Consider the following 12037-nt stretch of genomic DNA (forward strand, 5'->3'; position numbering starts at 1 on the left):
ATGGAATATTCCTTTGGCCAGTTTGGGTCTGGTGCTCTGTCTGTGCTCCCTCCCAGCTTTGTTGTGCACCTGCACACTGGCAGGATGTGGGAAGTTCGAAAGGCCTCAGTTTCTTAGTGACAATTAAAAACATCACTGTATTATCAACATTCTTCTTGTAGCAAATCCCATACACAGCATTACTCTAGCTACCAAGAAGGAAAACTAGCTCTATCCCAGCTGAAAGCAGGACATCATCCTGCACTAGCAGTGCCTGTGATACCTCGTCCTCTGCTGACGGTCTCCTTGTGAGCGCTCTGATGCTCTGGAGCTGGCAGTGGGAGTCAGAGATCAGACAAGCTGTAGACCCTAGTGAATGGCTTTTCCAGCTGCTGCTGGAAACACCCGTTTTGCTTCTCAACGCTTTGCTTGCAGTGCCCAACGTTTTCCACCGCAGCTGTGCTTGCCAGGTCTGGATCCCCTCCCTCTCCTCCTCGGTCACCTCTCCTTCTCCATTCCTTTCCCCTCTCCTGTCCCATTCTGACTTTTTCTTCTTCGTGTGCCTGTTACACACACAGACCTCTGTACGCATCTAGATCTGTGTGTTTATTCCCTCCTGTGGTTTGATCCTGAGGGTGGTTTGGGCCTCACTTCCTTTCTGCACCCATCCATGCCCCTTGCCCCTCACTAGCACACCAGCCGCTCTGCTCCCCTGCAGCCCCTCACCCCGCCAGAACAGATCTGAGCAGTGCCACCGCACCAGCCTGGGCCATCCCTACCTTTCTGGGGCTCCTGCCCCTCCCCAGGCACCCCAGGCTGAGCAGACGTCTGGAGACAGTGCGGGGTGAACAGAGAGCAGGGTGCTGTGGGTGCAGTGTGCTCTACCAGCCCGGGCTGGCCAAAACCGCTGCCTGGGAGAGGCCCCTCGTGCAGAGGGCACAGCTCTTCCCTTGCTCCCGAACAGCCGGATGCCTTCCTGGGTGCCCTACCTCAATTTCTGCCAAGTCGTGGCAGTTTCCCTTCCCTCCTGACATCATCTGTTCGCTGATGTCACCTGCTCCTCCTGCAGGGCTCAGCTGGACTCTTGCCCCCCAGGCAGTGTGGAGTCGTGTCCTCGGGAGAGCCACGGCAAGGCATCCTCCTGTCGCTTGGGCTCGGGAGATTGCAGACGATATTAGCTTTTCAGAAGCAACTTTCTAATGACTGTTGGCATGGAGACAAGCATTTGGAATGAACGCCGTTGGCATCATCTCTGCTCCCCTAGCACGGGGAGAGGGAACCTCTGGCTTGTCAGCTGGATCCGCTTGTGACTCTGGTGACACGTGCCTTTCCCCTCCCTGGCATCTCCCTGTTGGCAGTGGGGTGCTGGGGGGAGCTCCCCATGAAGAGAGATGGCGTGGAGCAGCCCATCTTAATTAGCTCATCCCTGCCTTGCCTCAGAGATCCCGTCTCTCCCATGCCACAAGACTTGGCCTGCGTTCTTGGCACTGAGCAAGACTCCCTGGCTCCCTGGGTACTGCTGTGCTCAGCAGCTCCAGTCTCGGCCCTCCCCAAACAGCTTTCCAGTCTGTTCCTCGACGTATTACTTCTGGCAGCTGCTCCAGGAGCTCTGTCCTGCTCTCCAAATGGAAAATAGCGTCCCTGAAGTGGCAGGAGTGGCTGCGAAATGAGTGAGCAGCCTCAGGTGGTTTCTGAGCCACAGCCAAGCTGCAGGTGTTGCAGCCCCCACTCCTGTGTCACGTGGAGCCCAGCTGATCTCGGGATTTTGGTCATGTCCACACTGTCAGCCTCACGCAGGGACAGGGGCTGCCTTTTCTCTGTGTTTCTGGTGAGGATTAATTCTGCACCCCCTTGCACACGTCTGAGCTCTTCCTTCCATCATTGGCAGTCATGGTCCAGCCTCCCCCAATGGAGGCAGCTCCACAGAAACAGCAGGATTGATCTTAGATCAGCCACAGGCTTCACCAGCCATCCGTCTGCAACCTCAGCTCAAAATACCTTTGTAATTTTTCATGTGTAAGTGGAGCGTGTGACTCTCGGGTCTCTGTGCTGCATTTTCAGTTGCTGTCAGCTGCCTGACTCACCTGAAAGCTCGTAAATACATCCAGCTCTGCAGACACAGGCGCTGTTAAAGTGAAGTGTGTCTCTGACTTCTTTTTTTTTGCAGTCCCTGTTGCTTGCAGCATGAATGAAGAGCTACCTGAGCCTCCTCCACCTAGTCCCAGCACCTCCAGGGCTCTCGGGGGGCCGGTTCCCCACAGCCACATCTCAATTTTGGGGGGTCGAAGCTGCTCTGTCCATTGTCTCAGCTCTCACCACGCAGCGAAGCTCCTGCAGCCTCCCTGGTGCCTTGTACGAGGCGGGTGGTGGCACCCAGAGCTGGAGGGAGGGCACGTGGACAGGGGCTGGCTGCAAGGGAGAGGGCACCTGCAGCCCTCACGGGAGGTGAGAGGCTGTTGGGGTTGGAAATGAGAAAGGCTGTTGTGTAGGCAAGGCAGGAATGTTTGCCAAGTGGGAATGCTGGCTTCCGTGGTACTCTGTGGAGCTTAGGAGAGGGGGAAAATGTTAATTTGGGAGCGTCTTGATGGAACCTAGCTAAGAAGGGCACTGCAGATGGGGCCGGGGTGGTCCGGTCAGTGTCTGGCTGGAGGAAGGTCCTGGCCTGTCCTGCTGGCGGGGTCCCAAGCGCTGGAGATCTGCCTGGCGTGTGCTGAGCAGCGGCAGCGGGAGGGCACCGAGCCACAGGGCCATGGCGGGGCCGTGAGGGCACAGGCGGGATGAGCTGGGCAGCTCTAGAGGGGAAAGGGCCCTCCAGTGCCACCGCAGCATGGTCAGACCCACCCCCAGTCTTGGCTGGGACAGCCGGAGCAGGGTGTCCTGGCCCTGTCGAGAGTCAAGGGGGGGAGCTGGGGGCTGGAAGGCTTCATCCTCCTCACCTGCCCTGAGGAGGGTGGGCACCAGAGCGCAGGGCACGTGCAGCTGTGCAAGGAGCAGCCTCTTCCCTTGGCAGGAGACAGAGGCGAAGCCTCGCGGTGGGCCCTGGAGAGCTGGGCTGCCGCGACAGGGACGACACCAGGCACGGGCTCTTCCTTGGGGCAGCTTTGTCAGTCCCTCTGTGGGTAAAACCATCCTTGGCGTTAGAGTGATTTGCAGCACAAGGTCTTCTGTGTCCCCACGTGGGGGTGGGGTGGAGTGAGCCCTGCCCTAACACCTGCACCCAGTAAGCGCAGCAGAAGCATGAGAAGCGCTGCCGCAGCGGCAGGGTGCGGGTGACCCCTACAGCTGCGCCCAGCACCTCACTCCACCAGCCAGACCCCGCTCCCGCGCTCCCAGCCGAGGTGCCCACAGCCACCCCTTCATGTCAGAGCTCTTGGAAGAAACCTGGATGGTGGCGGCCCACAGACAGACCCAGACGCCTGTTCTGCTTCTCCATGTGCAAGGAGCTGGTTTTTCAGCTAATGTGTATGTGATGGGAGCTTCAAATCCCCGGGGAAGAAGGCTGGTCCCTTCCCCTGCAGTAAGCCTGGACCCGGATGATCCCAGCTCTGCGCAGAAGGCCCTGAAGGTCCCGTCTCTGGGTGCCCTGGGCCATGTCTGCGTGAGGCCGATGAGCAGAGCTGCCAGGGGAGGGGAGGGGGTTGCTCCTGGAGGCGTCGGGCTTGGGGCGATGTGAGAAGCCGCCAGCAGCCTGTGGCAGGGGCCTGGCAGCGTGCGCTGTGCCCAGCGCTGTCCGTGGGGATCCTGGGGTGGCTGGAGAAGGTGCTGGGGCTTGAGCGCTGAGGTGCTGGCTCTAGGCCTGGGTTCAGCTGGTCTGCGCCCACTGCAGCTGATCCTTCTGGGCAGGAGGGTGCTTGTGTGTGCGAGTGTGGGCTTGGGTTAGGGTTGGGGTTAGGATTGAGGTTGGGGTTGTTTTTAGGGTTGAGGTTAGGGTTGGGGTTAGGGACACCTCCTCCATGTGCCTGCCCAGACTCCCCAGGAGGAGGAGACGGGGGAGAAGATGAGAGAGAACAGGGAGAAGGTGGGTACCAGCCTCCGGGCGGAGGGCTCGTGGAGGTGCCAGCAGAGGGGCCCCATCCCTCTGCCGTCGTCACTTCAGCAAATGAAGCCCCGTTCCCAGTGCCAGGGACTCTCCCCGCCGGTGGGATGTGCCGTGCAGCTCCTCTGCCCACTGTAAAGGAGCACGGGGGGTGGTGGGAGGGGGAGCCCCAGTAACGCCCCTGCGAGTCCCTCGAAGGAGCCAGCAGCCCCTGTGCGTCCCCCAGGGCAGGACGGTGGGTGGGGGCCCGGTCAAGGCTCAGAGGAGGGGACCCCACCCCCGGTCCGGCCCCACGGCCCTGCAGTGCAGGTACCCGCGGCGGGGAGGGGAGGGCAGGGGGTTGTTTCTGTCCGGGGGCGCGTTGGGATGCAGGGGCTTGCACAGCACTTATTATGGGATGTTTACGGAAGGAACTGCAGGTGGGGAAAGGGACGGATCTGGGGGGTTGGGGGAAGAACAAGCACGGGAACACACGGGGCTCCCCGGAGCCACAGGGTGACCCTGGCGGTAACGGGGGGGGGGCTGTCCCCGGGGGGTCTCCCGGAGGAGCGGGAGAGGTGTCCCCCTCCCCTCCCCCGCTCCGGCTGGTGCCGGGGTGTCCCCCGGGGGGGCCGGTCCCCGCCGCAGCCGCCAAGGGGCGCCGCGCCCCTGCGCGGGGGGGGGACGCGGGAGGGGGGGCGCGGGCTTCGCGCGGGGCCAGTCCCGCCGCTTTGAGCCTCGCTGGCCCCTCGCTGCCCGCTGCCAGCCCGAGGTCGGTGGACAACCCCCCCCCCTCCGCCCCGGGCTGGGGGTCAGTACGAGCCCCCCCGCCGGTACCCCCCCCCCCGCCGTGTCCGCCGGATCCCCGCGGTGCTGCCGCCGGGACCCCCGGGTGTGACCCCGCAGCCGGAGCTGCCCCCTGCCGTGTGCCCCCCCCGCGATGTCCCGCAGGTGTGACCCCCCCGGGGAGAGCGTGGGCTCGGGCGGGGTCTCCCCCGACGTTATTCCCAGGACTGTGCCCCCCCGGGGCTGCCCCCACTCTGACACGCCCGCAGCCGCGACCCCCCTCGGGTGTTCTCGCCCGCCGGCCCGCCCAGCGCGACCCCGCGGGGTGGCGTCCCCCGGCAGTGCCCTCCCCGCCGCGCCCCGCCCCGGGGCCGGGCCCCCCCCGCCGCCGCTCCCGCCCCGCCCGGCTCCGCCCCGCGCGCATGTGCCGCGCCCGCCCCTCCCCCGCGCGGCGGCCGGACCCATCGGCGGCGGCCGGGCAGGATGAAGGACCGGACCGGGGAGCTGCGCGCCGTGAGTGGGGGGCGCCGGCCGCGGGGGGGGGGCGGGCGGCGCCTCTGCCCGTCACCGGGGACCGCCCGGTGCCGCCTCGGCCACCCTGCTCCCGCCGTGCCCGGGCCGGGGGCCGCCGTGCCCCGAGCGGCGGCGCCCGGGGAGGCTGGTCGGGGGGAGGGGGGACGGGGCCGAGCTCCGCGGCCCCCGCGGGGTGTTCGGGGCGGGAGCGGGGTCCTCCGGGTCGCGCCTCCCCTCCCCGCGGGCCGCTCCGGCTCCCCCCGGCTCCGGGCGGGCGGTGCCCCGGGGGACCCCACCTCCGCCAGCACCGAGTTACCGGCTGCCGGGGGGGGGCCGAGCCGGCTGAAAGCGATCGCAGCCGAAAAAAAAAAAAAAAAAAAAAAAAAGAAAAATGTTTGTTTTGATCCGGCGGAGGGAGGGCAGCGCCCGCGGGGGATGCGCTGCGGGCCGCAGGGCCCGGGCCGGGGCACACCGGGGCCGCCCCGCGCTGCGCCCATTTTGCTTTTTCATCCTCCGGGCTCCGCTGATGTCATCTGGCCGGGAAGGGCCCGGGGCCGCGCCGCCCCCCGGTGCTGCCCCGCCGCCCCGGGCCCGGCCGCTCCGCCGCCGCTGCAAAGGGCCACTTGGCGCCCGGTGCCGTGACCGGGGGGTCCCGCCGCGGTGGGCGGTGAGCGGGGCGGAGGGCACCGGCTGCGGCCGGTTCCAGGACGGCGCCCGGGCCCCGTGGCACCGGCACCTTGTCCCGCCGGTGGGGCCCTGGGAGCCCCCCGCGGGTCACGGGGGTGTGTGTGGGGGCGACAGGCTGCCCTCGCTGCCCGCGCCCCTGCCCGCGCTCCCGCCTGCCGGGGCTGCGGCGGCAGCGCCCACCGTGCCCCGGGCCCCCCCGCTGCCGTGGGGCGGGGGGTGCAGCCGCCCACGGCGCGAGGCCGAGCGCTGCGGCGTGCGGGAGCCGCGGGGGGTCCCGGGGGGCGACAGCCTGAAATCCGCGGCCGCTGCTCCAGCATCCCCCCTCCTGCCGTCACCCCAGCGCTTGCTTTGCTGCTTTTTCTTGGGGTTTGGGGTTTTTTTTTGTCAATCATTTCACGATGGGGTCTGCCGAGCTGCCCGGGAGGCGGGGGGGGTGTGCGTGGAGCCGGGGGGTCCGTGGAGCGGGGGTCTGGCCGCGCCATCTGTGCTGCGCCCCGGGTGGGTGACCCACGGGAGAGGAGGGGTAACGGGGGCGCCTATCGATGTGGGGGTGCCCGGGCCCCACAGACACCCCACCGGGACCGCCCGGGGCCTGGCTCTGCCTGGACGGAGCTGGGGGGACGCCAGCGAGGGGCTGCGGGGGTGTCTGTGGGTGCTGGGGGAGGTGGGGGCTCTATCAAGATCAACCGCCCCCCCCCCCCCCAGCCGGAGTGCCTGGAAAGCACCCAAACAGGGGGCTCTTTTCTCCACCAACAGCGCAGGCTGTGAAATAGGGTTGGAAAATAGGCTTTTCAATAATAATAGTAAAAACCAGCCCTGTGAATGTCCTCTTGGCAGCCTGTGCTGGCTGAGAAGTGATGCCGTAGAGTATTTTAAAATCTCTCTGTTCTTTTCAATATGTCTTGAGAAAAATAAAACGCGTTTTCGCCGTGCGCCTGGTTCATCAGGCTAAGGCTGAAGCGTGCTGCCCTCCCCGGGGCTCCCTGGTGCCCGCGGGGGCTCCCGGGGCCTTGGGGCAGCCCGGAGCTGAGCAGGTGCCCGCGCTGGGCAGAGGCTGGCAGGGCTGCGGGAGCGGGGCAGCGCGCCGGGGAGACCGGGAGTTACGGGATTTACAGCCTTGGTGGTGGCAGTCAGCTGGGAGGGGCGAGCTGCTGCAGTGGATGAGGATGGGGAATGGTTGGGCTCGTTTTTTTCCGTGCTGAGAGTAGCCAGCCTCGTTTATAGCCTGGGCTAGTTTTTTTCCCATTTTAATACAATGTCTAAATTCTGCCAGGGATGATAAAAAAGAAGAATTGAAAAACCAAAAAGAGCTGGTGTTATTGGAGCTGAGGAGGGGATGCAGGGCTTACGCTGCTGTGCAGAACAAGAGCTTCACGCCTCAATGGGGTCTTTAAAACGGTACTTGAAACTCAAAATCTAATCCTGTGTCTTTTCTGAACCTTGGTGCTCCAGTTGTGTTCAAACTCACTTGAGCTTATTGAGTGCCTTGGGGGTGGTGGTGCCCCCAGGCCTCCTCTGAACCAAGGGCAGGAATTTAGCTCAGAGCTGAAAAATGTCCTCTTGTTGTGGAGGAAGAGCAGGAGGACTGGCCGTGAAGGATGTCTGGAACGAGACCAGCAGAGCTTTGCTCTCAGCTGCTCGTGGGTAGGTGCTGCAGCTCTGGCCGTGGATGGTGTTTCCTGCACATCTGGAGCTGGGCTGGAGCTGGTCCCCTTCCCCGACACCCCCAAAAGCTGCCCTTCCCACTGCGGTTCTCCCTCTGCAGCGTTGGTGACAGAGCAGGGATGAGACAAAAATGATCAGAAAAATAATTTATTTTGCTTTTGGGACAGTCTCTGAGCTGCTTCTCCCTGTGCTCCAGGCGCTTACTAAAATGTCTTTATTTAGGCTCTGCTTGTGTTGTGTCCTCCAAAGCTTGAGGAGAGCTGGTGCGGAGGGTGCTGCGTTATAAAAAGCCATCAGCTGCTGCAGGTGGAGGAAGAGCCGGAGGCTCTGCTTGACACGTTGGGGCTGAGCTGTCCTGTCTCAGGGCAAGGTGGTGTGTGTGCAGGACTGTGAGGGTCCCGTGCTGCTCCATCCTGTCTGGAAGGGGACAGCTCAGATTAGGTGAGGTGTCAGGATTTCCAGAGTGTGAGACAGGTCCAAATGGTAAAATAATTATGACTGATATTTTGAGAGAGCAGGAAGAGGTGAGGGACTTGTGCAAGGGTTGTAGGATCACAAAGTGGTTTGCGTTGGAAGGGACATTCAAGGTCCATCTAGTTCCAACCCCCCTGCCCCGGGCAGGGCCACCTTCCACTAGCCCAGGTTGCCCAAAGCCCCGTCCAACCTGGCCTTGAGCCTTTGCAGGGAGGGGGCAGCCACAGCTTCTCTGGGCAGCCTGTGCCAGGGCCTCCCCACCCTCAGGGTACAACATTTCTTCTGTATGTCCAGCCTAACCCCACCCTCGGTCAGTTTAGAACCGCTGCCCTGTGCTGGGGACCCCGAGCTGGCCGCAGTGCTCCAGGGGTCTGAGGAGAGCGGGGCAGAGGGGAGCATCCCCTCCCTCGGCCTGCTGGCCCCGCTGCTGGGGACGCAGCCCAGGAGACACTTGCCTTGTTGCCGAGGGTGCGCTTGATCCCACTCTGTGTCAATGCAGATGTTGAGCAGGCTGTGGAAGTGGGATTTGGCAGTTCCTGGTCCTGGGGTGCCCAGTTTCCAGCACAGCTCAATTCCCTGCACTTTCTCCCTGTTGCTGAAGCAGTGGGACGATGCCAGGGTGCTCAGGGCTGCTGTGAGATGCCTTCCCTGGGCTGGGAGAAGGGGTTTTGAGGGGACATGGCAGCTGGAGGGGTGCCGAGGGTTGGTGGCTGGCTGGACCCAGGTGGTTCGGGTCAGGATTGCTGTCACTCCGTGTGCTTGCTGTTACCATGCGTTATAGAAACATGTGGCTGGATGATTTCAGGAGGGTGAGACTCTACTGTCAAAATTTCATACAGCCAATTAGCAGAATTTTCAATAGTAATCGATTTTTGGTGACTGTAGCAGTTGCTGGGTTCTAATTGGGCTGGGAAAGACCTTTTGTTAGTTGACAGATCCTCTCCCCATTCCCTACAGACAGTGCTTGCCTGATGCTTTATCTTGCAGTTACGTGATGGAAGTGTTCCTTGAGATGCTGGGGTGGACACTGCCCAAGTCGTGGGTTCAGGCACTGTGGGGAGAGGTTTGGCAAGGCCTCCGTGCCTGCAGGATGGCATCCAGGCCTGGCAGGCTGCAGTGCTGCCAGAAGCTCCCCCAGCATGAGAAGGATCTTCTCCAGAGTGGTGACGGGAGGAGAAGGACAGTTTGGAGCTGGAGGTCCCCCTTTGCCCCCAGCACAGACCTTGTGTGGTGGGACTAGTTTATCTAAGGCTGGGTGGCCACAGAGGTGTTTGTAGGGCTGAAGCCTCAGTGGTTGCTGGCAACAAAGCGACTGTACAGGGTGATGGTCACATTCCTGGTGACCTTCCCCTTGGGTCTGAAGGCTTGCCTTGCTCCAATGAGTGTTAATTGAGAATAATGCTTCTGGGGTTTGAAGAGTTGCTCTTTATTTCATGTCTAGCCTTTCTTTCTCATCATACCTTGTTTTCTGAGTACGGAGCTGTTTCCCAACCCACGGCAATGGGAGAGGCACAGGTGCCGAACCAGACCCGCTTTTGCATGTCTCCAGCTTGCAGAAATGGTCAGAATGGTTTTGCAGGGCCCTTTCCTCCTGCGCCCGGCACTCCTCCAGCAGCTGTTTTCAAGTGCCTTTTTCTGGCAATGTCTGAGTTTGTGCTGTGCCGCTGTCCTCCCCAGCCGACTGAAAGCCCCTGCTCCTGCTTGCCTGCCAGCCACGTCCCTGTTTCGAGTGCTGCCTCCTGCCTGTGGGAGTTGCGGGGAGGTGCGCGTTAAAAATAAAAGGAGAGAGAAAGCGAGGTCGACTCCAGGTCCGGCTCCCCGGATCCACCCTCTTCCCTCCTGTGGCAGCTGAAATCTGCAGTGTGGCCCCCCAGGACTTGCAGCCAGACCTTGCTCCATCCCTTCTCATTAATAATTCTGTGCTGCTCCCACTGATGATTTGTCTCTTGGGGGCACCAGTGTGAAGTCGACCAGAGTTGCCGTTTGCAGCAGGACTCGGGTCTCCTCGATCTCCATCTGGGCAGTGGGGCTTTTCCGGAGCCATCCCCCAATGCAAAAGTCCCTGTGGACCCCGGAAATATATATATCTGCTTATTTAAATGCCACCTTCCTTTCCTTTTTTAACCCTCTTGGTTGCCTGGTGTGCTTTTGAGCTCTTCTATTCAACCAAAAGGGTCATATAAATAATTCAGCTTCGCTTCTTCCCTTGTGGGTCGGGGACTGGGGACTGTCACATGGCGCGTGGCAGCTGGTGGCTCTCCAGCCCACACAGCCGCCCGCTCTGGCTGCGGTCAGTGGGGTGGGCAGCGATGCCGAAAAGCTAATTTTTCTGCGTGCTGGAAGGAGCAGAGCTGCTGGGGAAGGCTGTGCACCACGGATGCCATCGGACCATGCCTGGCCCCACCGTCTCCCCACCTCAAGAATGTGTCTCTGGGGCGGGGAAGCTGCTTCGCCTGTGCCCTTGGTGACCTGGGCAGTGGGAGGGGGTGAGACATGGGCCAGTCCTTGCTCCCCGGGATCTGTGGGGCCGCTCAGCTGGGCAGAGGTGATGTAGCGTGAGCCCGCGGTGCTGGCCTTGCACGCTCTGTCTGAGATAGTTGTGGGGGCCCGGGCAGCCCTGTGCTGCGGGGGCGCTGTTGGCAGCGGCAGGCACGCACCCACACAGGGCGAGCTGAAGAAAACTTAAAATTGGGAAGAGGCTTTGATGTGCTTTAAACACAGCAGCGTGCAAAGCCCAGCCTCCAGGCCAGCTCTGGATCGTGTTCCCTGTCCCCACCCCACGAGGAGACCAGGGTCCGCGGCGGGGGTCTGCACCCCGCGGGGGGATGGATGGGGGTTTGGGGGGCAGGTGGGCCCAGCCACCACCAGCACTGGCCTCAGAGGGGGACGCTGAGCCCCAGGGTCCCTTGATGTCTGCTGGGGCACTCAGGGTGTGGTGGGGGCTTGGCCCCATCAGCCTGGATGCAGGAATATTCTCTGCCTCCCGAAACTGGTGCTGCACTGTGGCTGCTGAACGGCCATGAGATGTTGTGTTCACAAGCCACGTATGTTGGCTGCCCGCTGGATGTCTAAAAGGGCTCGAGCCAAAGGGGTTTAGACTAGTTCCTGTTGTTTTAATTGCAAGTGTCTTTGTGTGAGCTGCTCGGAAGCTATACAAATGTTTGTTTTGCTATGTATCTCCCCGTTAACAAGATTTCTCAGGAAATATGCAAAATTATCACTACAGGCAGAACATGTACAGTAAGGCTCATTAAGCTAAGTACTGTGATAAATTGCTACTTCCAGAAAATTACGTATATTAGCAAAAAGGAGGAGAGTGAGCCCAAGTGGAAGACCCAGGAAGACGGAGTGTGCAGAAATATCCTGGCTCCAGGCGGCTGGAGGGTGACCTGAGCAAACCCGAGGCAGAGGACGGCTGGATGTCCTTGGACCGCAGCGTCTGCGGGATTATCCTTAGAGGAGATGCATGGGGAGGGGAAGGCAAGCAGAGAAAAATGGTGTGGGAAACAGAAACAGAGTCATGCTGTGTCAGGGCCAGACCAGGCATAAAGCCAGTGGGACCATCTTGGAAAAAATATAAAATGAGGCAACTCTGGAAGCACAAGGAGTAGAAAGTTTTGCTAAGATGGAAGGCAGTGGGAGAGGGCAGGGGTGATGTGCCACGGGCTGCCTGTATCTCTGCCTTTGGCAGCCAGAAGCAGGGCTGGTGTCTGACATGTGGGCACTGCCTCACCCCCAGACAGGCAAACTGATGGCTGTGAGCAGAGGACGGCTGTGGCATGTGGTGTGTCATGGGCTCACAGAATGGTGTGGGTTGGAAGGGACCTTAAAGATTGTCTAGTCCCACCCCATGCCACGGGTAGGGCCACCTTCCACTGGCCCAGGTTGCCCAAAGCCCTGTCCAACCTGGCCTTGAAC

At 61.7% G+C, this 12037-nt stretch overlaps 1 protein-coding gene across 2 annotated transcripts in view; it reads left to right on the forward strand.

Moving 5' to 3' along the window:
- Nucleotides 1–5196: 5196 nt before the first annotated feature.
- STX1A (syntaxin 1A) overlaps nucleotides 5197–12037 on the forward strand; it is an 88166-nt gene continuing 81325 nt past the window's right edge. For both annotated transcript variants that reach the window (XM_074923107.1, XM_074923108.1), the window contains exon 1: nucleotides 5197–5293. In XM_074923107.1, the coding sequence (XP_074779208.1) occupies nucleotides 5264–5293 (30 nt within the window). In that variant the 5' untranslated portion in view covers nucleotides 5197–5263. The remainder of the gene's footprint in view (nucleotides 5294–12037) is intronic.

Source organism: Athene noctua, chromosome 19 (assembly GCF_965140245.1).
Source record: "Athene noctua chromosome 19, bAthNoc1.hap1.1, whole genome shotgun sequence".
NCBI lineage: Eukaryota > Metazoa > Chordata > Aves > Strigiformes > Strigidae > Athene > Athene noctua.